General features: G+C 35.2%; 2 protein-coding genes across 4 annotated transcripts in view; one reads left to right on the plus strand and one right to left on the minus strand.

The window, feature by feature from the left end:
* Positions 1 to 2,511: 2,511 nt before the first annotated feature.
* Positions 2,512 to 4,449, minus strand: LOC140756554 (coiled-coil domain-containing protein 102A). The gene has a single exon (XM_073092076.1). It carries the CDS (start codon positions 4,416 to 4,418, stop codon positions 3,267 to 3,269), a length of 1,152 nt encoding a protein of 383 aa, XP_072948177.1. The 5' UTR covers positions 4,419 to 4,449; the 3' UTR covers positions 2,512 to 3,266.
* A 3,738-nt stretch (positions 4,450 to 8,187) lies between these two features.
* The window catches only part of Ncoa6 (Nuclear receptor coactivator 6), a 29,459-nt gene continuing 11,346 nt past the window's right edge, over positions 8,188 to 26,300 (plus strand). Inside the window, exons 1-4 of one of the 3 annotated variants that reach the window (XM_073092118.1) lie at positions 8,188 to 8,408; positions 8,878 to 8,943; positions 20,439 to 20,613; positions 25,282 to 25,477. In XM_073092118.1, coding sequence (XP_072948219.1) covers positions 20,440 to 20,613; positions 25,282 to 25,477 — 370 coding nt within the window. In that variant the 5' untranslated portion in view covers positions 8,188 to 8,408; positions 8,878 to 8,943; position 20,439. Of the gene's footprint in view, positions 8,944 to 20,438; positions 20,614 to 25,281; positions 25,478 to 26,300 lie in introns of all 3 variants that reach the window. The other 2 variants (XM_073092119.1, XM_073092117.1) reach the window with 2 other exon arrangements.

Below are 26,300 nucleotides of genomic sequence, written 5' to 3' on the forward strand. Positions count from 1 at the left end.
CATATTTATACCATAAGAAAATACAAACTTATAAGTCATATAAAATATTATAATAGCTATTATTATAATTGCAATATTTAAAGCACGTAAAGCGATAAATAAATAAGTTTTAACTTAAACGATAAGTGTACAAATATGCTGTCAGTCATCAATGTTTTTTTATTATCTAAACACGTTAGAATGATAAGTAAATGAAAACTAAACTATCACAATTTTCAACAAACACTAAGAACTATTCATTGTGCACGATAATTAATACATAAATAACATAAAACAATGCAAGGTGTCCTCTACGATGAATAATAGATGGCGCCCCATTAATCTTGTATCGCGCTATTGAAATTTTTAAGTGACTGATCAATTATGGTGAGAGCAAGAATATGATTTTTTTTTATATTTAAGCCTTAACGATAAAGCAGACGTGCTACCTGATGGAAAGTAGTCAACGTCGCCTATGAACATTTGCAACACCAGGGGAGTCGCCAATGCATCGCCGGCTTTTAAGGAGAGCTCTTTTTGCACCTTTTTTAAAGAGCCCCATGTCATAGATCTGGGAATACCTCAGGAGGAAGTTCATTCCACATCTTGCACGTTCGTGGCAAGAATGTCCGTGCAAACCGAACTGTGGAGGACCGCCACGGGTCCAGTTGGTGTGGATGGAACTTCATCCTTCGGCGAGTGGTGCAAAGCTACTGAATCTGAAATTAGTTAATAACTGTAGTTTAAGGACACCTGTGATCAAATTGTAATAATCTTCAACTCATCATGTTCCCACTGCTGGACTCAGGTCTTCTAATACTTTCCACATCTACAAGTTTATTTTATTTTGGAATCATTTTATATTTACTTCGGGAAATTCTTGTAGATCTGATTACAAAAAACATAATAATAGAACTACACGCATCTTACAAAAAATATAAAATTAGGCATACTGAAATCTTGTTAAAGTAAATAGACAGTTTTTAAGAGCTATTTATTACCATTGTCATTGTTTACACGTGGTTAGTTTCAATTGTTAGCTGTTAACGTTGCGCAGGTCAATATTACCTATATTTTAGGCCAAAAAAAACTTTGTACACTACCTACGTAAGTACTACTTACAGTCACTTCCTAATACCAACGCATAGCTATTTGGTCTAAAGGACAAAAAAATAGCTATTGTTGAGTATAAAGGAAATGATATAAATAATGCTATACATATTACATACATGTCACATACATTTGTAAATACATTCGTTTCGGAGTATTACTATACTAATCATCATACAAATAAAACTATCGGTATTTTTTAAATTATACATAATAATATTTATCATTAATTTATCAGCTCTAATTAATTATACAAGTCCATGATTTAAATACGTCATTCCCTGTAAAATATTTTGATTGTGTGAAATTAAAGTTTGAAATTAAAGTTATGTTTTTGTTACAATAAATTTACCATAAATCTCAATACAGGCTACTTTTGTGGCAGTTGTAGAGAAGTCCGGTTCCCGTCCCGAATGTTGTGTAATTCTTACCGCAATCCCAGTGTATCCCGGCGATACTACAGTTATAAATGTAGCCACATCTCGAGCTTGCATTGTTTCATAGACACAACACGTTACAGCAAGACGCATCGCTATTATTATTGTTCGCGGCAAGATTTGCAGCAAAATGCATTTTTATAGTCCCATTTTAAAGCTCTATAATTTGTTAAATTGTATCAACGGTATTTTCGCTAATGACAAAAGATGGCGCCACAAGTATAACCAAGAAATAAACTTGAACGTGAATTAGCTGCTTTTCTAAGCTATTCGTTTATTAAAAAAATTTGAAACGACTTCACGTGTTACATTAAACTAACAAGTATCTCTACACTGTTGAGTTCTATGACTTTTATACCACATTACAACTATACTACAAAATATTTAAATCATTTTCCACAAAATTTACTGCACCTAGGTATTTTTGCATAATTAAAAAAAATCAAAACTAATAAATCAGAGATTTAGAAACACACGAACCAATGAGCCTAATTCTATATCTATATTTCAATACCTACTTTTGCGTTACGTCATATTAATATACCTGTAATTATTTTGCACTTTGTATTGTTCAACCCCTAGAGAGTAAAAATGATTTGTTCTAATCATCTAATGAGATTTAATTATAGATCTTTCATATAACAACGCGTATTACATATTATTCGCATTTATTTTTGTTTATTTTACAGAAAACTTGCTTAATTTTTGTTAATAAGCTTTAATAACAGTCAGATATTAAAATGGCCACGCTTCACCGTGTCTCCGTTTAATATTATAATTATTAAGTAAATAAAAGTTCTGTCGCTAGTTCCATGGCAATTTTGGGATGAAAATTACTAAAGTAAGTTAAGAACAACGATTATTTTTATGCCAGATTTACATACTCACAAACAATGGGCCGAGTAAGTCGTTGAACAATGATGTGTAGATACCTCGCACGAGGAAATATGTATGATCCTATAATTCGTACTGGAAAAGTGAAAACCGCGCGGAAAATGGCCGAGTGACGACGCAAGTGCAGCGTACGTCCGAGTGACATTTCCCGCCATTTTAATATCATTTATTACCGCGGCTGATCGAAATTTAAAATGGAATGTTACTTTAACATTTGGAACTATTTTAATATGTAAGTCTTGTAGGATTTTATTTTTCAGTGTAAAAACGGCGGATTAAAAAATCTTTATAACTGTTTGTTCTTAGACTTCAAAGAAATACACTATAATATTTTATAACAATGATATTTAATGTTCTTTCGTATTGGCTACTATTGCCTGAACAATAGTTGCGTATGCAACTATATTGTCGCTTAAACTACTGAAAAATTGCTTAAGCTGCTACCGCTCGGACATCCAATATGTTGTTTGAGCGACCGACGAGCGGCACATACTTGATCTTATTCAACAAATTGATCAATTTTCAATTAAATACTCGTGGAACAACTGTTGACAGCCGCGTTAACCATTCCTTTATCGTTAGCTAACGGTTGCTCAGCGTATAGTAGCCAATAGGCGGCCAGATTAAAAGTAAATTATGACTTGGAGTATATCTTCAATAAAGTCTTTAAATTAAAAGTCAATTTCAAGTAAAATAGACTAGTATTTTAAGGCCACATTCGACCTTTTTGATCAAAAAAGTCATTTCAACAAAAAGTTCTGTGATGACATGACAGTGAATTCGACATTAATTTTCGTAATTGTGGAAACGAGTCTACGATTTTCTCGAGAACATCAACGGAAGGTATTAACAATTTTCATTTCGTTCGACTATCGCCAATTCGTCGTCTTCGCCTGACGTATTCGTTTTAGTTTCCAAGTGTGCTAAATTCGCTTCCGACGAACCGTTGCTAGACTCGTGGGACCGAGGACTCACACTAGTTTTCCTAACGTACAATACATTTGAATCTAATCTTGTGTTGTGATCATTTGAGAAGGGACCATACGCGCTGCCGTCCGATATTCTATTCAATTTGTGTATTTGTTCTCTTAACTCACAAACTTGGCTATAGAGCTTCTTATTTTCCCGCAGAATAGCTATATTTTCAGTTTCAAGCAGCTCACGCTTGCTCCATTGTATCGTGTTTTCCGATTTGAGCTTTTCGACCTCCATTTTGAACTCCGCGATCTTTTCTTCGAGGACTTGCTTGGCTGCAATTTCATCCTGTAGCTCATTCTGCAGCCTCTCCACTTCGCTATGACTAGAATCTGTGGATCCCAACGTGCGATCGCTGTGCGTCAACTCCATCTTTGTGTTGTGGAGTTCGGCCGTTAGTGTTTCTATTTTAGTGAGCAAAAACGCCTTCTGATCCTTCTCGCTCTGCAAACTTTTACACGTCTCGTCCAATCGGAGCCTCAATTCGCTTAATTTATTCGCTAGCACGTTGTCGACATTTGAGAATTTATGAGAGTCTAAAGACGCTCGTTGCCTGACCGATGGTTGATCGTTTGGCGAGACATATCCTACATTCTTTCGTCTCAATTCAACGCCGTCTTCCGTCGTTAGATCGGCTGAGACTATCCTGCTTTCGCCAATCGTGAGGAGCTTTTCATTGTCTCTTTTGACGTCGGCTACCTGTTGTTCAAGATCGACCTTTTCTGTCTTGATGGCAGCCAATTCTTTTGTTAAGGCGTCTACTTTACTCTTTAACTGTTTGGCTTCCTCCCTAGCCTTGTTGCGTTCGTTGCGCACCTTGCTCCACTTCTCCCGCCAGTTGGCAGTGCAATCGGACCACCATCTCATAGTCTTTTCCATTTGTGTAGCGCGGGCGCGGGCCTCGTCCAGCTCTCGCTGGTAGAGCGCCTCCTTGCCTTCCCAGTCGGTGTTGGTGTACCGCATGCCGCCCCCGTCGTGCTCGCGGCTTTTTCTGTGGCTCCCGCCATGTGAACTTTGAGCCATATTTCATTTGTGACTGAAAATTAATTAGGAGTTATTAAACCTAAACATTGAAATTAGAAGTGTTACAAATATCATTAGTGATCTGTTGACAAAGAACTTAGATGTATTAGGATATTTCTTATATTAGTAATGTGTTTTGAATTATTTATTATATTGTTTTTTTTTTTCTCATAAATTTTCATTATTAAAGAGAGGAAAGTGTTTACTATTACTGTAATATGATGTGTGAAGTTTCTTCATGCTGCCCAATTTTTGAGAAGTTAGAAAAAAGCTGGCAGCTATTTTGCACAAAGATTGAGTCTTGCCGTGCAGCAAGGAAATGCTGCCAGCGTTTTAGGAACCATGCCTCACACGGAAATTTTAGATAGCTTATTTTATTTATAGTTTTCTTGTATATTTTGTAAATAAGTCCTTTTTTAGTTTATAAATTATTTTATTACATAAAATTTCATATATATAGTAACTATAATTGTAATATAAATAAATATAATATTGTAAAGGGAATAAATTAATAAATACATTTTTATTATATTAGTAATGTGTTTTGACACAATTAAAGGTATATAACAAAAAAGTTATTTTATGTAGGTGATCAAACAAAAGTGCTGTCCAGTTCCAAGGAATTTAAATTACTTTCTTGAAAGGGTGAAAATATTTGCCCTACGAGATGTTGACTTTACATTGTTATAGTCTGCGCCAAACTGCTAGTCTGCTCCGAATATAGCAATGAGTCGCATTGAAATAGCAAATTGTAGACATTAGCGGGACGAAGACAATCAAACCAAATTGACAGCATTAAGTATTATTGTTATTAGGAAGACCATGACCATTTTGGTTGAATTACTAAAGATTCTACTACTGTAGTAGACTTGAATTTTTCGTGCTATTATATAATCCAAAACACAAATTAAAAAACAAGTCTTCGACATTTTTCTGCATATTTGCATAATAAATTTTGATTTTAGCATGAGTTGCCCACCGCGGACCCCAGACCCTTGTGCGCAGGTGTGCCCTCCCCCACCGCCGCCCCCACCCTGCCGGAACAAGCCCATCATGCGTGGCCTGCACTGGGCACAAACTAAGAGAAATATTGCCATTGCGCTAATCCTCAGTAGCATCGGAGGCAGTTGTGTGTACTTCTTTCTGGGAGTACCTCGCAAGAATAAGTACATGGAGTATTATGCGTAAGTTTTATCACTGCTTTGTCTACACACCATAGTTTAAAGGTGTTGTGAGAATTCTAATTTAGTTTAGTCTAGTTAAAGGCATTAATTAAAAAAAAGATATAATTAGACTTTCAAACATAATCCTAAAGGGTACCAGTGCATCTGTCGCCGCACACAAATAGGACTTCAATCTTATGTGGGGTTGATTACAGATGCTCATTTGCGACATGAGTACTGCTTCACTACATTACAGTGTAGTAACTATTGAAGTTTTGTCCCTTCATCATAATAATTCTCGACGTGATAGAGGTATAATAATATTACTTTGTTTATAAAATACTTTTATTGATTGGGACAAACTAATACACGAAATAGAAGTACCTAAGTTAAAATTACGTGAATATAAATGCATATATGTAAATGTACCATTACTTTAGCGTGTAATCAACTACTTACATACACTTCATCTGACATTTTGAACTCAGAACACCACCAACTTAAATTTACATGAATTCTAAATTTAAACGCTTTGTTTACAAGACAAATACATAATTATCAAGACCCACATCTATGCTACTGACACGAATGATTGTGATTGAATTATAGTAACATACCTGGTATAAAGGAAAAGAACTAAAACATTGTATTTTCTATAGTTTTTTGGTCACGTAAATGCGATTTTGTATCGGCTTTGTTAAAGTCAACTTTCGCTTAATTTTTTTGATGACAGAAGAAATAATAAATAAATTCTGCAATAGTGCAATACAAGGCAGGCAATACAAGCCGACGTTCACTTCACGTATCGATACTAATATCGACAAATAGAAATAATCGATGTTTTTCGTATCGAGTAACTATATGAATATGTCCAATAATGATATAAAGTTGTTTTCGTCTTTGAAATATCATGTTTAATTCCTTAAATTTCATACCAAACGAAATATATTATTACTATTATTCTAGACATCATAACATTATTTACGAACATTGTAATTTTTATTTTAACCAATCCAATTCGAATGAAGTTTTTCGAGTTCTGTATATTTCAATAACGACTAATTAGAAACTTTTTTGCATTTAATGAATAATTATTTTGTTTAGTAACACCGCAGAAATAAAAAAGTGTCTATTTAGGAAAACTAGTATTGCTTTGAAAATAAAATTAACTTACATATTTTTAATGTAATAAATTAAGAAGTCATCAAAACTATATCGATATTCCTAAACGATTAAATAAAAAAACTTACTTTATTTTTAGTAATTGACTGTAGAAAAACCAAGTTATTGTTTTCAATCGACACTGCTGACTTTCACCTTGAATTTTTGCACAATACTACCTCTACCATAGTTTCTTAGTAAATTATGACATTATAAGAAATCGTAAGCATTCTGATCGTTTCGCTTTAATAATCGTCGTAAAGCATATTTCTCATTTCTGCCCTTTGTCAAATCAACGGCTTTAGAAAACGAGAAAATGGAAAAATAATGTTTATAGTTTCTACTTTCTAATTACTACTCATCATTAGCTGTTCGTGAGATTTATCTTATTTTTTACAGGCGTGGTGAATTCGAAGACTGGGCAGATGAAATGGCACGAAAGGGATTATTTCAATCGGTGCCTGTTGGCGTCTTAAAAGATAACCAACACATGAATAAATAAATTGTTAAACCAATAAAATATGTTTATTCCAAAAATATATTTGTTTTAAATTATTTTGTACTGCTATAGAAAATATATACAAGTACTAGAAATAGCATTATATTAACCAAACTTACAAAGACCAACACAATATAGAAACATATAATAAGATTAATAGTTATATTTTATATCTAAAATACAATAATATTTTTTTTTTATATATGACGCGATTCGAATGTTAATCGTTGCATTATAACGCTAACATGTACGACAGTTGTATATCTGTGATAACCTTTATTAACTAACATAAATTTGATTTAAAGATGAAACTTTACTAAATTATTGTTATAAACTTTACTGTTGTTATATTTATAGTACCTGTTATTCAATTTAATCATTATTTTATGTATTCTTAATTAGGCGAGGTTACTAAATTGAAAATTAAATTTGTTTGCGATCACGTATTTACAATTAGATTTTAATTCGTAAATTGATCTATAAATTTTTGTTTTTATTGTTAAATAAACAAATTAATACGCCTTTAATATTGATTTCTATTTTTTTTTCATAACGACACTTTTATATAAAATTACTTTTTAGTTACATTTTATAACAGGAAGTGATTCGTGTCCTCACGTTTCGTGGCGGCAGCCAATAAGAATGACGTATGTTAATACAAAAACATGGAGATTACATTGTTCACCAATCAGAGAAAGCCTTCATTGGAGCATGAAAGTTAAAACTTGTAACTTTGCACTGCCGACTTTACAAATCTTTACGAACTTTTAGAATGTTATTCATAAATCTGAAATCGATTTTATTTATATTTACAGTAATAAATAGTAATTTTTATCATGAGAAAAAATACTAATGATTTTTAAACCACCATTTTAATGAAAAAACTTTACTCAATTCGGACTACGCTCAAAAGATATGTCACGTATGTTTGTCTACTTCGAGTCAATGCGCATGTCAAGTTGAAAATTGCAAATGGCGTCCGTTGTTATTGTTCGTACCGAATAACTATTTGTAAAATATATACCAATCTTTTTAGCGATTTTTCTACTGGACTGATATATTGATGCGATGCTTTAACTTCTTATGATTCGGCGCGACACGTTTTATGTACGTTTTTATGTGTTTTGAGTGCTTTTTCTTCGATTCTATGTGTGTCATGCAAATGGGGTAAGCTGGAATTATCGGATGTCGCTTAGGTTGTTTTGGATAGTTTCAATAGGAAAATGGAGTGAAGTTCTGTGACCTAAAGTGTGAAAATGGATCCGGTGTAAAGTTTATTTAGTAACCAGCTGCGGTTAATGTGTAGCGAGATACGAGAACGGCCGTAATTTCCGAATGTTCCATGCCGTGACTGCACTCCCCGTACATTTCAAAATGGCTGCTGCTCTTCACGATATATGAGCTTTGCGTCACTGGAACATAAATCAGTGGATTCGATTCGTGTGGGAAATCGCATATTTCTAGTCTAGTGATCGAATGTGAAAAATCGAAAATAAGTGTCGGACAGTGCCCCGGACGGACCTGGGGCTAAACAATAGTGGCGTATCATATGTTTTGGGAGTAGTGAGCGAGTGACCATAGGACCGATATTGCCTTGCGTCCGAGCCGGACTGTAATGTTGCGTTTGATTTTCCAGGATGATTTGGAACACGAGACAGTAGAACTTGTGTCGTATTGAGCGGAATGTGACATTGTATGATAGGTGAGTGTTTTTTTTTAGTTTATTTACTTTTCGTGGGGTGTACAACCGCGGTGTGTTGTGAACAAAATGGATTCATTGGTGGTCGACAGCAGGTCGGCCGGCGGCGGCCGACGTGCCCCGCTCGGCGCACGGCCACATAAACTCATTTCGTTATCCATTTACGCTGAAAACAGTCAACTTTGGAGCGAAAAAGATTGTGTAACACGCGACAATGTTTTGACCGACCTTGCCGCCGATGTAGGAAACGTTCTTAGTTCGAATCGACGTGAATCCCTACGCAGTCGATCCAACCCCATTTTAATTACAGTTCACACTAAATATGACCTTCTTCCGTCTTATTAGCGTAGTACGTTATTTGTCAATAGTGGAACCTAGAACTGTCAGTGTAAATAAAGTTAGGTTAGGGTTGTTGAATTGTTTCAACCTTCTATAAACACTTTGAAACATTTTAATTGCTTTACACTCTTCACAATAACAATTAAAAGCTTATAAAACATAAATTAATAGCAAGTGAATAGTTTTCTTGACATACTAAACATTAACATTTGTGATTTAGCAAAATCTTTGATTAAACTGAATTATCAGTATCTTATGTTGTCAACAGGTATTATTACAATAGTATCACATATAATATTAGTCAAACATATTACATTATTATTAATTACTACATTATAACACTTTGTAACCACTAAATATGAGCAACTGGTTTCTTAATAATTAAAGTTACATGTTATTTACTAAATAAAACGGTTTTATTAATGGTTTTAGGTACTTCAGTGAGAATTCAGGCTAATAGATTGATATTATCAATTTTGATAGCAATATAAAATATTGTAATATTTACACCTGTTTAGGTTATTTTTAGTTGTTATTCATATAGCAGTTTCTACATAAGGGAGACTAGGTATATAAATCATAATATTACATGAACACCGGTGTATTAAACTATTTATGTATTTACAACACTTTACAATATTGCATAATTAAATTTTAGGCGCAATTAAAACCTTCACTGAGCATTATTTTTACATAACATTGATTTTAAGAGGCTAATGAAATTGACATTTCATTGTTTACGCTGTTCGGTGGTTTACACTTTACACTTTAAACAAAATTAAACTTTTTTGTTTTTATCATTAAAATATTAATATTTTAATGTCCGGCACAATCTTACACTGTTTGATATACAATAAAGGTCTAATGTAGGTTTTTTAAGTATGTGTGGATTAGATTCAACACATACTTACCGAACCTTACATTGTATGTTTGTCTTATCAGAGTTCATTGACCCTGCAGAAATTAATAATGTGGTAAAATCAAATTGCTATGTAATATTTTAAATTTGATATATAGGTTCTGTCTAACATACTAGCTTATTATCTACTAAAATTTCTTTAAAACCTTTATCATACATCTATCTATCTTATTCTAGTTCTAAATTTAGGCTTTCCCAAAACTTAATACCTTCATAGGTGTAAATCTGTTACGAGTTCTGCCATTTTAAGTTACATTTTAAAAAATAGTAAGAAGTAAGATGTCTTTGAATTAATTAATTTAATTTTATTATTTAATTTAAGTTCTCTCTCTGTAATTATAGATGAAAATCTATATTATATTTCATCATGTTAATATTACAATACAATAATAATCAGTGTAAATGGATAAAGGATGAGTTTATAAACTGATAATTATTTAACTAATACTATTCTAAATTAAAATTATGCCCAATTTTGTGATAAAATGTTTACACACTAATTAATTATAGAAGCAATTTTATTGCATAGAAAACTAGTTTATGTTCGTGGATCTGTTTGTGTGGAAAGTGTCAAATATAATGATCTCTATGGTATATTTATACTAGCTGACCTGGCAAATGTTGTGTTACCATATAAATAAAAAAAATGTTAAGGGTGAAAAACCCTTATCACTTAGGGGTATGAAAAATAGATAGTAGCTGATTCTCAGACCTGCTAAATATGCATATAAAATTTGGTGAAAATTGGTAATTGTTTCGGAGGAGTATGGTAACTAACATTGTAACACGAGAATTTTATATATAAGATTATATTCACCTGGCTGTGCTGCCACCATGCCAGTGACATGTAGTGGGTTCCAGCTTCCAAGCTTTAAACGTTAACTACCTAATTAATATGTTGAAATTGTTGTCAACCCATTACTGTCCTACTGCTGGGCACAGGTCTCCTCTCAGACTGGGAAGCATTAGGCCATAGTCCACTGCGCTGGCCACGTGTGTATTGGTAGATTTTACATAACTTTTTTTATAAACATCTCAGGTATGCAGGTTTCCTCACGAGGTTTTCCTTCACCATTAAAGCATGTGATAATTAATTTATAATGGTAATGTTGAGTTTATCCATGCCTAAATTTTGTCAATAAGTTTTTTTTTTTTTTTTTTTTTTTTTTTTTTTTATAATATAAGAGTAGCAGACGAGCATGCAGTCCACCTGATGGTAAGTGGCTACTGCCGCCCATGGACATCTGTAATCAACCCCAGATAGGATTAGATATTCCTACCTGAGGTCGGCCACAGATGCGCCGCTACCCCTGAGGACTAAGCTGGAACGCCTCGGAAAAGTCTGTCTCCCTTACCACACCCTTCAAACCGGAACACAGCAGCGCTTAACACTACTGTTATTAGGTTGAAATAGGTGTGGCGGTGGTGCCGCCGGAGTCGAACCACAAAGGGTTCTACCACCTTCAAATAATTACTTAAGTTACTTAAGTCAATAAGTTACTTAAGTTGTAATTAAGGAGACTTCTAACTTAAATTAAGTTTGTTATCTTAAACTTTATTAAATTAATAACCTATTTTGTAATTTGAATAAAAGTTCATTTGGAAAAACACTGTTTGACCTTCAGAAAGTACTTTTAGAGTTAACTGCAATCACCACCAAATTTATCATTATAACGTCAATCAATTAAGAGGTTGTAATAAATGTCCTTATGAATAAAAACATCAAGAGGATATTGATGTGCCTCTGAGTACATTAGAAACAAATATTCTCAAAGGTGTGTGAGGTCCAAAAATCGGCAGTTTTGGTCAGTATGGTGTTCTGCCTGAACCCCTTTCACTATTAGAGGTGACCCATGCCCAATAGTGGACAGTAATGGGTTAACATATACCCATCTGAGTGTGACTTGTGCATTAGATTCTGTATACACTGTATACACTTGTGTTATCTATTTACTAAAAACATTATTTTCATCCATTTTCATTAAATTTCTTAGCGTGAAATTCGTCGCCAAAACTTGGCCAAGTGCAAATACTAGGCAAATGATTATTTTATCATATTAAGTTTGATTATAATTTAGTTTTTACGGTATAAAATAAGCAAACAAAAAAAAAGTGTCTTGTAAGGGAAACCCCTTCTCTATATCTTACCAATTTCAACTTGTATATATATAAATATTACAGCTGAAATGAGAAAAATTATATAAAATTAGGATGGACAGACTGACGAAAATGACGTAATTATTACTAAGAATATATTATCTTCACGGTACCCTAAAAATTACGCTTTATTCATTTTCAACGTCAATTAAATTTCTTTAAGATTTGTCATTTTTCATTACCACATTGAAATTTCTTTGCAATTTTCCTTTCGAACGAGCACCATGATGTCGCGAAAGTTAATTGAACCCACCGCCAAAAAGTTTCATTGACTGTTGCATTGTGCACTTGTTTATAATAATCGCGCGGCCGTGTGTACGTTGACGGCGAACAGCTGTTGCGAGGGGGACGGCGGCATCGTGCCCCCTCGCTCGATCTCACGTGCGTCGGTAGGGTTGTCACTACTGAGTATATTATGCACCTGAGTCGCTGGGTCTTTTGTTGGTTGCAAAGATTGAAACACCTTACGGAGTTTAATTGGGGATTTAATTTGGGAGTTATTGTAGGGTTGGCATTATTTGTTTTTTTTGAAGTTATACCGTTGAGGCGTTTAGAAAGATAAAGTGTTTCTTTTTATAAAACCAACAGTTTAAAAAACTGACACCACGTCGTTGGTTAGTAAATATAATGCAGTAAAAATATTTTTTTGATATACGATACGACAAAATTTATCGCTGTATTGTCTCGTATCGTATCATTTTGTACCTATTTTTGTATTTATTTTCTTTATTTTTGTAATAGTTTCATGTCTACCTCGTGTACACAGGCCGTCTTTTTTATTATTAAAAAGATATAACTTCTTACGTACGTACTCGTACATAAGTACGCACCCGCCGATAGTACCTGTACACATTAGTCATTTTTATTTATCATAATTATGTTATATTGCGATTATTGCGGCCTGTAGTTTCCTTAAGATAATGAAATTAATTTGTTATCACGGCGGAAATAAATTCACAGCCCTACCCGTGATATTGTGAACCCACTCTCTTATATTTAGTTTTTGAATATTTATCACCCGGAAGTAAAGTGTTTCCCTTTAATCTATTACAACGAAGGGGATTAATAATAAACTACTTTTAATGGTGTCGCCATTATCAAAAACGCGTTTTGCCGCTAGATTCTGCTCGCTTGCATATATCCGAGATATTTTCTGCTGTTAAGTATAAACATTAGATAATTATGTTGGTCGTAAAACAAGTAGTTATAAGCTTTTCGGAAAAAAACTTGACTGCTTAAAATTCTCGCCCAAAATAAAAAAATAAATCAGATATTTTTTGTATATAAAAAAAACGCTTTTAAAATTATTACACGATGCCCGACGAAGAATGATAATTTTCCGATTGCTTATTGGCCTGCGGCGATTCTTAAATTACGTTCCTATGTTTCGCTATCGTTCAAATTAGCACCAATTTATTTTTATACATAATTCACATAATAAATAAACAGCATACAGTAAGAGCATACAACGGAGAGTGATCCGCGTCATCCGTCGCGGGTTCGCTCCGGCCGTCACTTTCCTTAGACGCAGATAAGTGACGTCACTCGCGTCACTCAAAAGCGACGTAACGCTAGGTTCGCGGTGTCGGGAAGTTCCATTTGTTGGCAGATAAGCCAATAATCGAAGATAAAAGTGTTCCGTTGGTTTAAAGCTCTTTGTAATCGTTTCCGCAAACGCATGTATAGGAATCGATAAATAATATGTTTTATATCACGGCGTGCGTAAATTGACGTTTTACGCACGCTTCGCGTGCGCAAAACCCCCATTTCCGACCCCGTAATATAAAATTTTATACAACACGCGGACGAAAAATGTTTTTCTGACTCGTGTGATTGCAGTCCTCGCCTGCGGCTCGGCCTGCAAACTCACACTTGTCAGAAAAAAATTTTTCGTCCTCGTATCGTAATGTACTATTAATGTATGTCTGATTTTTAAATGACTACCAGTTTAGTCATTCTTTTTATTTTCGTCTGTTGTTATGAGCTAATTATATAATCATTTGGAATTTATTTCGGGATGTCTTCTTAAATATTTTATGAAGAGATATACGTTTTTTAAGCTGGAAAGCGTTGTTCTGTAGAAAGGAATAACTGTTAAAGTGGGTGAAAAAATTCAAATATTAAATATCGATCAATATCGATAACTGTTGCTAACACGATATAACCTATATAAAATAATGAAATATTTATATCAAACATTACTACGAATATTTTATGAATTATCGACATACAGATATCCATATTTATATCAATGATTGCATAAACTTGCATCCCTAAATATGATTGACGAAACCAAAAATATTATTTCCACATTTTAATAGTGAGGAGTTACAAAATGTCTGCAACTTTTAGATGGTATTTAGTATTTAGGCAATTTATATGTAAATTAGTGAAATATTTTATAATTGTGAGATCTCTTATGTTCTTGTCTGATTTATGTGCCTAAATTATATACTTTCTATACCAACTGAAAGGTTAGAATGGAGAACTCATTATAATTAAACACTAATTTCATCTGCTTTGTCTATATGGTTTTAACTTTTTTTATATGATGGATGTATTAAATAGGTATGTGTCTGTCGGTCCGTTAGAACTATCGACTCGTAGGAAACTACTTTCAAAGGTAGTAGAAGAGTAGGAAAGTATAGTTTGGTCGTGAAAATCCCACTGTCATATTTATTTCTAGCGTGAAAACAGTCCTTTCGCTTCGACGAATAATGATAATAGAACATATTCAAAATATTTTTGTATTTATTTAATTTCGTATCTTGCCGTTAACCCGTTACTGTCCCACTGTTGGGCACAAGTATCGTCTCAAACTTACGGTTTGGGCAATAGTCCACCACGCTGGGCAAGTGCGGATTAAGAGACTTCACATACCCTTGAAATATTTTTTTAAGAACTCAAACGCGCAGGTTTCAATTGATAATTAATTTCGTATACGATTTCGTATATTTTATGTATACGTCAATGATAAATATAATGGTGTTGCGTTGTTGCTATCATCACCACAAATCCTTAGACAATCATCCATAAATACACAACATAAATGTCAATTTTATCTGTAAATGCTCATCGATAAGGTATGGTGCACATGGAGTAGGCAAGCCGCGCGTTTGTTTCGCGGCGTTTTTGTAAACTGAAAATACACTTAAAATTGAATTTGAAAAAATATTCTCTGAAATGTATTTAATATTTTAATTTTGTAATGACCTCTAATCATCAGAAAGAATATTTAAACTTTCAGGAGTAAATTTACTGCGATTTTAAATGTATTTAAATATATTAAAGGTAACTGTAATACATAGGTACTGATTTCTTCATTAAATTATGTAAATAACTTGTTATATTTATTTATTATTCTAAACGAAATTCTAAAACGTAAAATGTTATTTTGCAATTGTATTGTTATATTGCAATTTCTGTAGCACGCTAAGCTTATATGGCACTGTTTTGCCCTTTTTTTCGTATTTGGTTTAAAACTCCCGTAAGCGAGATATTCACTCGGTCGGTTACCAATTACCATTCATATAAAAACCATTGGCTGCAGCTTTCAAAACAACATTCAGTTGTACTTAAATTGGTATGGAATACACATATTCGATAAAAAACCCGTGTTATGCCGTTTTTTACGACATTTTGAGATTCAAGGCTCTACACCGAATATCTCAAAGTTTATGCGATTCTCTTGGCGTGTTTGGCGCCGTAAGTTTCTTGCAATACAAACGCCGTGTGAACTATACACAATTATGTATGTGTCACAGTATATTTGAAAATATTTGCGCCCACAAAAACGTGCCGTGTAAAACATACGTTACTAGACCATCTGTCAAAAACTAATTTAAACTTATCATGAGACCTATGCCTAAAATAGATAATTAGATAACACCAAGTCCTCGGTTATGTGTCATCATCCATTGTTATCTATAATTGATATCGTATCCTATTGTGGCGTTACTCATCATTTTCGAAATTATATCTTTTTTAACAAAATCTCATTAAAAAGAAAATATAATACTTTACCATCAAAGTTGTATATAAAAATTGACACTAACAAAAATAATTGTATGTTTAATCAATGCAATGTAAGCTGCACCTAAAATAGATAAATTTGATAACGCTAAGGCGGCGATATGTCACAACAGTTATCTATAAACGATAGCAGCCCTACCCTTGCGATATTCACCCTTTCATAAGTAGGCCAAAGGGGAAGCGTTGACTAGTGTTTGGTTTGCAATTTGCCTCTGATAAAAAATGTTTTTGTAAATAAAACATTGCACTTGTTGCGTTCGAAACTTTGTTGATAAGATAAGCTTTTTCAATGAATGATGAGTTATATAGTTCTTTGTATGTAAATAATTATGTCAGTACAGTCTGCGCCAAACTTTTAGGTCGCTCTGAAGTTGTTGCGCGCAGGTGTAGTCAGAGAGCCACTGCGATCGTACACGACTACAAGCATGTACTCCGTAGCAATAGTAAGGAGAGACTAACGCAGCTATGTACCCGTGGGCGAGGGCGGGCAGCGAATGGTTCCCGCGATGTCTTCGTCACGCTATTATATCTACAATTTGCTGTTGCGACGCGACTTATTTCTATATTCAGAGCGGACTAGATGTTTGGTGTGGACTTTAACGACTTTTAACATGATTAATCTGCTTTTTAGTGCAAGGTGAAGTTTTGATTTTTCTTAAGTTTTGCGGAGAGACTCATTCCTAGCTGTTTACAACATAACATATGTACTGTCATATGAAAATCCATTGTCAATTTTAGTATTAACCTACATAAGCATACAATTTATATTGAAATGGGAAATATTAAACCAAATATTTTTAGTACTCCTGTAGCCTTTTATAATACAAAAACACGGCAAAATAATTAAAACATAATTATCCAATATTGTTTAAACAAATTGAATCTAATTGTTAAAGATTGATTGGTGTGAAATGGGAGCAGCCTGCATTTACTTCACAGTTAAAATTTGATTATGTACATTTTTCAGACTTATACATAAATCCAGATACTTGTTCATGGTACTTCCTACATAGGGTTCGATCTTTAAATAAATGTTGTATATAAAGCTTTTGGTAGTTTCAAATTTTAATCCGTGCAAAAATACACCCAAAATTAATTAGAAATTTTATTTGTTTGTTGGTATTCTTAAAACACATAATGTGACAACACATCCAATTTATTAATCCGTGGTGTGGAAATATATGTAATATCATTCCAAAATTATATATTATATCTATACGTTAATTTGTAAAAGACACAATCAATAATGTTCCACATTGGAAGTTTCCCCACCATTCCATTCTATGTTTCGATGTAAGGGTGTTCATTCCGGCTGACTGACTGACTGGATGTCATCATCTTAGCGCTCAGGAGTTACAGTGAATCTGTGAATGGCTATAAGCAGAAATCCTGTTTTATATAAAGTTGGTTACAGATGTCCATGGGCAAGTGATCATTTACCATCAGTTAGCATACTCATTTGCTACTTATGTTAGTCAAAAAAAGGTACATAAATATGTTCTAAACTTCCTTAAAGATTTTCCTCATGTTCATATTTTTAGAACGCTTAGATGGGGTTAAAAGTGGCAATGTCATGAATTTTTACAAAGAATCAAATCATCGCAAACAAATGTTGTAATCAAGATAACTTTTGACACTGGCTTTGTGTTTACATCTACACCATGACTAATCTTAGAATAGCACAAAGTACATGACTTACATAATATATCTTATATATAAATTCTAATGTTAGCTACCGTACTCCTCCGAAACGGCTTTACCGATTTTCACCAAATTTTATATGCATATTCAATAGGTCTGAGAATCGGCTACTATCTGCTTTTCATACCCTAAGTGATAAGGGTTGTTCTCCCTTAACATTTTTGTATTTATACGGCAACACAACGTTTGCCGGGTCAACTAGTGAGAGTATATTATTCTCTATAGATTTTATTCACAAAAAGGGATTTTATTTACTTTTAGTTTAACATCTAATTAGATAGAGCCTAATGTTTCACAATTGACAGCAGTAATTTGGCATTTTTCAAAAAGATTGTAGAAGTATGATGACGTGATATATTTTGGTGTCGATGTGACCTTTCTTCAATAGTAAACAAAAGATGGTCGAGGTGCTGTACTTATACATTCATACAATGTTTACTAACGCAATGACGTCACGAGTTAAACAGAATGGCGGATAGCGTTTCCGCGCGAAAATTTCAAATGATTAGTTTAAGAGCAGTCTCCGGTTTTACAAAATTATAAAGTACTTTCTTAACACTAGAAAGACGGGAGCAGTCATTTGACCGGATTTTCAATTTAAAAGTTTGTTTATTCTAAAACTTTTTGACTAAGTTTACTGATAATTTGTGACTTTTATTATTATGAAAAGAATCCTAAAAATTCATGACCAAAAGATTCTCAGGGTCTTTATTTACCTTTTAAAGTGCTGATATACCGACAAAGACGGCGACAGTCATTTGACTGCTGTAACTTAAGTATTGATTATAATTGTAATATGAGGGTGATTTTGTAAGCATGTGAATGGTTATGTTTTATTAGTCAGTCGCTAGAGTAACTGCCTTCATATAGTACGTATTATTTAGAATATTGTGAATAAATTAGTGTAAAAATGTCTCGAAGACTAGATAATAACGAAATACTTCATTTATTGCAAAACCTACCAAATGATCAGTCGGAATGTGAATCTGAAATTGCAGTACTTGACAGCGATGATGACATTGTGTTACCTGCTGTTAGTTCGAACTCTGATAGTGCAGACTCTGACCCAGAAGATCAGGTACCCCTTTCGAATTTACGTTACGTTAATAACAATAAACGTGTTCGTGGCAGGGGTAGGGGTCACCGTTTGCTTGCCTGTACTGCTCACGAGCAGGATCGCTATTACACGGCTACAGACGAGACCACATGGGCACTTCAGACGGTATCAACTCCAACTGGTCGTCGGGCTCGACAGAATATTATTACTGAGCAAGCAGGACCTACATCATTTGCAAGAAGGAATTTCAAATGAAATGTAGCCGATGCATGGAGGGCTGTACAGCAATTTTTTAACATTTTAGATCTAGTAGGAATCAATTCTTACATTATATATAAGAAATTTACAGGAATAAAAATAAAACGGAGAAAATTTATTTTGGATTTGGCGAGTGCACTTAGTGGAAATAATGAAATTGAAACAGTACTTTCCGGTTCTGATCCTTTATATGTAGAACCTATGCCTTCAACTTCTCAATCTTCGTTACCGATTATCCAAGAGAACCGAAAAGGGCGAGAATGTTATATTAGTAAATGTAAAAATAAAACTAATAAAGTATGTTATTCTTGTAAAAAGCCACTTTGTGGTTCTTGTAATGAAATTAAAAGTTTTTAATATAAAAATTGCAATTAGATATGTTAAATAGTATAAATTATGAGCATTATATTACAATCATTAAAGTTCATAGTAGCATTTTTATACAAATAAAGCATTTTCTGAATATGAGTACTTGCAGTCATTTGACCGCCCGCCGTCTTAGTAGGTAGTTAAATTTTGCCGTCTTTCTAGTGTTAAAACGTTAAGAATCGACTGGAATATTTTCCACAAAAGCCCTTTTAAAATAAATTTGTTTTCCTAGTATTAATTAGCTATGTCCAAATTATATATTTATTTATTTAATATTTTTGACCCAACAAATAAATTTAAACCAAGTGTTACATGGGGTGAGCATCAGTGATAGCCTAGTGGTTAAGAATCTCGGCCTCTCGATCGAGGGGCCCGAGGTTTAAATCCCAGGCACGCACCTCTGATTTTTTAAAATTATGTGCGTATTAGAAATTAGATGTCACTTGCTTAAACGGTGAAGGAAAACATCGTGAGGAAACCTGCATACCTGAGCGATTTATAAAAAAAAACTCAAAGGTACGTGAAGTCTACCAATACGCACTTGGCCAGCTCGGTGGACTATGGCCTAAACCTTCTCATTCTGAGAGGAGACCCGTGCCCAGCAGGGGGGTTGATGATGATGATTAAGTATTTCCATGTATTAATCTGTGTGTTTTGTTGTTTTAGCATGGCAGCGGACAGCGATGGGCTGGGCTCCGCGGGCGGCGGCTCGTGCGGCGTGGTGGTGACCTGCGAGGGCGACCTGCGCGACCCGCGGTTCCCAGCGCGCCTCCGCCGGCTGCTGCGCGAGCTGCGCGCCTTGCTCTCCGAGCCGCATCCGAACACGCTCAAAGTTAACAAGGTAACGTTACTGGCCGCGGTTTGCTGAAAAACTGTCCGCGACAAACTTCTAGTCCGCTCTGAAGTTGTTGCGTGCAGGTTGCGTGTAGTCAGCGAGCCAATGCGGTCGAACACAACTACAAGCATATACTCCGTAGCAACAGTGAGGGCACACTAACACAGCTATGTCCCCGTGGGTGAGCGCGGGCGCTAATTCAGAACGGACTAGAAATTTGACGCGGACTCTATCTGCATGTGTAGTCATATTATGTTGGTTGATGTCAGGAGAACAAGCACCAGGGTGACTGCTAAATAGTACAAAAAATAATGTTCATAGTTTTAGTGAATGAATAAAAATTTCATTAGCCAACGATCTAACAGTTAATAAATCACTATGTAATAGTTAATAGGTTTCAATGGGACTGTGCCTTCAAAGGGATGATGGAAAGGAGGGTATTGCGTGATGCGTTGGTGTCTGGGGACGCCGCACACCATTAGGACCTTATACTTATAAGGTCCTAATGGTGTGCGACGTACCCCAGACTACTTAGTTACTATAACTACTTAGTTCGCCTTGGCTTTAGAGAGGGATGTCAAGAGTCGACCCGGACTCAAAGAAGAGGGGAGGTCTATATTCCGGGCGCTATAAATGTAAACCTGTAAGAAATTGAAATTTACCATCCTTCCTACCGTACCAGTCCATCTTAAGTTTAGCAGTATTCCAGCCCATAGAAATTTCAGGTTTATAGTAACTGCCTGATGGTGTCCTGGCTTTGGCGGCAGTACACGACACTACTCGTGTCAGCTTGGCGCTTCTCGCTTAATCATACACATCACAAAAGTAAAATGACATAATATAAGATAATCGTATAAAATAAAAATAGAAATACGAGTCAGATTCCAGTATCAGAAATGTATACAATTATTTAATATCTTGATGTGTATTACGCAACTTGTATTACTATGAATATTGTATGTGAATTTAAATCAACAAGTTCACAACGGCGGAGTCGTTCTGTACTCGTTCGTTATTATGAATTCATTCATACTAACACGTCACGTAGATAAGCATTGACGGTTATTCAAGTTCAGGGAACATAATATACATAATATATGTATGTATAAGATAAAATGTCGTCAATTATGTACGATTTTCAAATGAAAAAAACTTTTTGTATTGCTATGCAAGCAAAGAAACGATTTTTTGAGTTTTGTTGTCCCTGAAATTACTTTCTTCACAACTTTAGCATCTTTAAGTAAATTATTTTAAAACGTTATTAAAACTACAAAGGAGTTTAGACTATGAAATTCAATTCAATTGACAAAACTATAAATAATAAAGAAATATAATGCGTATATGCGATTTTGTAGCGGCCGGCCGGGATGGGTCACGTGTTACTTTAAGATGTCATATTTTAGTAGTTGAAACTAATTTCTTTTTTATTTTAATTTTGTAATTAAATACTAAACGTGAATAATTTTCATTTTTTACAAGCTTTTATTTTTATTATCTTGTTATTTATTTTGAAAAATTATAAATTAAATGCACGGTTTTTGAAAATCTTCCATTATTGTTATTAATTTATGATCCAGATCTCCCAAAGTTACAGTACAGTGCCCAATTTTTTCGTATAACTGTTTATTAATGAAAGATTTTTAAAATAAAAATATTCTCAATCAGATAGATGACCAAACCTAAAACTTATAGTAGGCAATTATTATTAATTAAATAAAATTAACTATTACGTAGATTTTCTTGATTAAGTATAATTACTTTTTCTGAAATTTTAATATAAATAGGTACACTAATTACTTTGGTTACGTGGAAAAAAATATGAAATTTAATTTAAAATTTAAAGTACCGTAAGTCACGTAGACATATTAATGTTAGTGACTCACCGAAATTTCGGTTTCGGCAGTTTTGACCAAAAAAGTTGTTTTAAAAATCGGCCGAACCCTTCGGTCGGAAATATACGGCGCAGAACCTTCGGGTTACATTCAGCTATACTGGGGTCTGGGACATTTGACTAACAGGCGTTTCGTGTCTTTTCTTTGTTTCATGTCTTTTTTTTTCTTTCTTGTCTTGATCTTCAGTACGCCGATGAGCTACTCCCGACAAGTCGGATTTTTGTTTGCACTGGGCAGTTGCCGATTTTGGTGGTGTGGCACTGCACTGCTTTCAGGTGTATACTAACCTAATCATTCAATCTGACGGGTATTCGAAATCTAACGATTATTCGTCATAATCACAAATCTTTACGGATTATAACGTTAAGTCTAATAGAAACATGTCTTGGTGTCTTGGCTAACAGGCCTATTTGTTAAGTTCAGTAGTATTCGAATGACGATCTCGCGGCAGTCCGACTGTGGTTTTGATATACGATACGCACGCTGTCATATTTCACTTCATGAACGATCTGGTTTAGGCGTCTTGAGCATGGGCGTTTGTGCCGCGTATGTGCTTTTGCTGCAAAAGTTTTTAAAATGTCTTACTGTTGGTCACAGTTCTCTCCACAACTGTACAAATACAAATATAATACATCTATCTCCGTTTGGCAATCTCCACTGGAGCTGAGTGGGGACCAGATGTGTGAGTAACGAAATTCTATTAGTTGTTTGAAAACCATCTCTCCGCTCATCTCGTCTCCGCTTGGAGTCCGGGCCTTAGCATTTGTTGGACGTGGTACGAGGTACGAGTGACTGGGCGATCTGTGTAAAACGTTTCCAAAGTATGAGGCCTCCGATAAATTTGATTGTTATTTAATAATAACAACCAATATCGGGAGTGTATCCTCGAAAGAACGGAAGCGCCTGTTTGGCACTAGCCATCAACCATCAGATGGATCAAGATATACGCAAGCCATCGGTCGCCACGTGCTTCATGCACGCACGTGCATATAGTGTGATGAGTGGCGACTTGACGTCTGCTCAACGATATATGAACTTGTGATGCAACGTGCACATACACGCGTCTTAAAGGGATATCGTCACGGATTGACCTTAGATAATTTTAATATGTAATTGTAGAGTATATAAGTGGAAACAGAGTGACAGGAAAGGATACGAGATTTATTTATATTCGGAATTTTAGTTTCGAGATATTTAATTAAAATAAAATAATTAATTATGTAAATAACATTACTAATTTACGAATTTTTCGGATATAATATCCTTTGCCTAAATGCGTAGTGTATGCTTATTTACGGCTAGTGTATGTACCGTACGCATTATCCGTTCAAGAGTTGGTGCACAGAATATGATTTTAAACTTTCATTAAATTCAAATGCACGAAACATAGCTAACGACTATTTAGCGGACGTACCGAGCGTGTAGGCGGTTCAACACAAACGACGGGTCGGTTGCGTGGAAAAAAACGTCTACCGCTGGACAAACGCAAGTGTGCGGGCGGTCTTACGCACCCGGCGATACAGTGACGCGATAATATAAACTCGTAAGCAAACCGAGAGATAGTAAACATTGCATAATTATGGATAAATATTTTGACAGTTGTAAATTAATCTTATTCAGGGTAGGTGCGTTTTGGAAATTAATTAGCTTATTAATCATATTGTTTAATTAATCAACGTTTGGATATCCTGTACGGCTGGCTCCACACTTGTTTTTGTCGTATGTCTGTCTGTTGCTATATACCTAAAGCGCTGTTGTGTTATGGCAGAGGTCCTATTTAGTATGACCTCTTAGTTAAAAAGTTGCTAAATCCTTGTTTGAATGAGGCGTTTCAACTAAGTTCAAGAGTTGGTTGCAGATTTCAATTGCGGGTGATGACATGGTATAAAAAAATAGTTTCTTCACCGATAAAGCATGTTTATTTTAAATAGTTTATAGTTTATAGCGAGTATAACACCCTTTAAAATTCGTTATATTAATGCGTTCTCATAGGTTTCCTATCAACTTTGTCTGTTGATTTGTTAACTTGTTGATTTTTTGCAAGTCAATCCTATTGATTGGCGTTCCCACCATTGGTGTTGCGTTGCTACTGACGTCATACGAGTACACTTACAGGCATAACGCACCGGTCGGTTCATAGTAACTCGTACTTCAGCCTGTACACTCTTGTGATGATGTAGTGGGTATTGATTACAAACAAGTCAATTTTAGAAGACCTACGTGACGTAGCGGTGAAAATACTCGTTCCTTATATAGAGGGTTCCGGGTTTGATCCTTAGTTAATTGTCAATTTTATTTCGACTTAATGTCCTTCATACTGCTCGTATAATGAAATGTGTGTCTTGATAACGAAAACAACGAGACGTTTTTTATGTACCAAAAATAGGAGTAGCAGATGAGCATGCAGTCAACATGGTGGTAAGTGGCTCCTGCCGCCTATGGACATCCGTAATGAACCCCAGATAGGAATAGATATTGTGTATATGTAAAAGTATGTTTCCCTTACTACACCCTACAAACCAGATCACTGCAGCGCTTAACACAGCTGTTAATAGGCAAAGATAGGTGTGGCGGTGGTGCCGCCGATCTTCTAATTATGATGAAATCGGATTACAAGGGGTTCAACCGCTGTTTAAAACACTTTCCTGCGTCATGACAAGTTGCTATTATCACGATGCGATGCCGTGTCGGGTGTATGAATGTGTTTTAGCTTTAGCCCTATATATCCCAACGTATAGCTTCCGTGGTTTGTAAAGTGTAACATTCGGGTGTTCGATTGCAGGTGGAGCCTTGGAACTCTGTGCGCGTGACGCTGTCGGTGCCGCGCGCGGCGGCGGCGCGGCTGCGAGCGCTGGCCGCGGCCGGCGCGCCGCAGCTGCGCGCGCTCGGCATCCTCTCCGTGCAGCTGGACGGCGACGCGGCGGTCTCGCTGCGGCTGCAGCACGGCGCCGAGCTCAGGATCAACACGGACGCCGATGGTACGTCGCACTCGCTAGTTGTTTGGGTTAGGTTAGGATAGGTTAGGTTTTCCTGTTCTCTCATCCAGAAGCGGGCCCAGCCGAAGGCAAGTGTCGTTACGGACAGACGCCGGACGCGTGCTAATAGCGTATACGTGGTCACGACAAAGGGCGTCCAGTGGAATACCATGGGGTTTTAAACGTTAGGAGTCCGGCATATCTTCTATGTCCCTGCGGTTAACAGGAACCCATGTTGGTTTTCTTCACGAAAAAAAAAACCACAATGTTTTTCCAAAAGACGTGAATTGTACTAACTTTCCTTAATTTGACTTGACAAGCGATAGCGCCACGTTTTCTAAAATGAACTATTCGAATTTCTCACTGAGTCTAGCGAAGCACGGCCACTACAAAAGCTTAATCGCCTCACTTGACCAGATATCTGCCACTGCCAACATTGAATGTCGAAGCTGGTTATTTAATGGGCTATAAAATTGCAGCTTGCCGGAAAACTGGCTGAGAAAAGTGATTGTATTAATTGGCAAAGCTATCGAGGTTGCTTGATAATTACAATCTCACCGGTGTTTACCGGTATTCCGGCATATTTAGATGTCGAATTTATCTTGCGTAACCTTATTCGGTAAGAAATGGCGCCACGCGTATTCAAGTCAAGCTGTCGAAAATTCCTTAACATTCAAAAAAATATATGATCTGTTTAGTGGACAACGACAAAAATGACCAAATTGGTAACAAAACACAAACAGTTACAATATCCACAACGTTATCCTACTCTTAATTCCAGATAAAAATATTGATAAGGTGATTATGGCTACTCCATAGGAATGAG

This window comes from Epargyreus clarus, unplaced genomic scaffold (genome assembly GCF_041222505.1).
Source record: "Epargyreus clarus isolate Ecla_fem2 unplaced genomic scaffold, WU_Ecla_fem_2.2 ptg000035l, whole genome shotgun sequence".
Classification (NCBI taxonomy): Eukaryota; Metazoa; Arthropoda; class Insecta; order Lepidoptera; family Hesperiidae; genus Epargyreus; species Epargyreus clarus.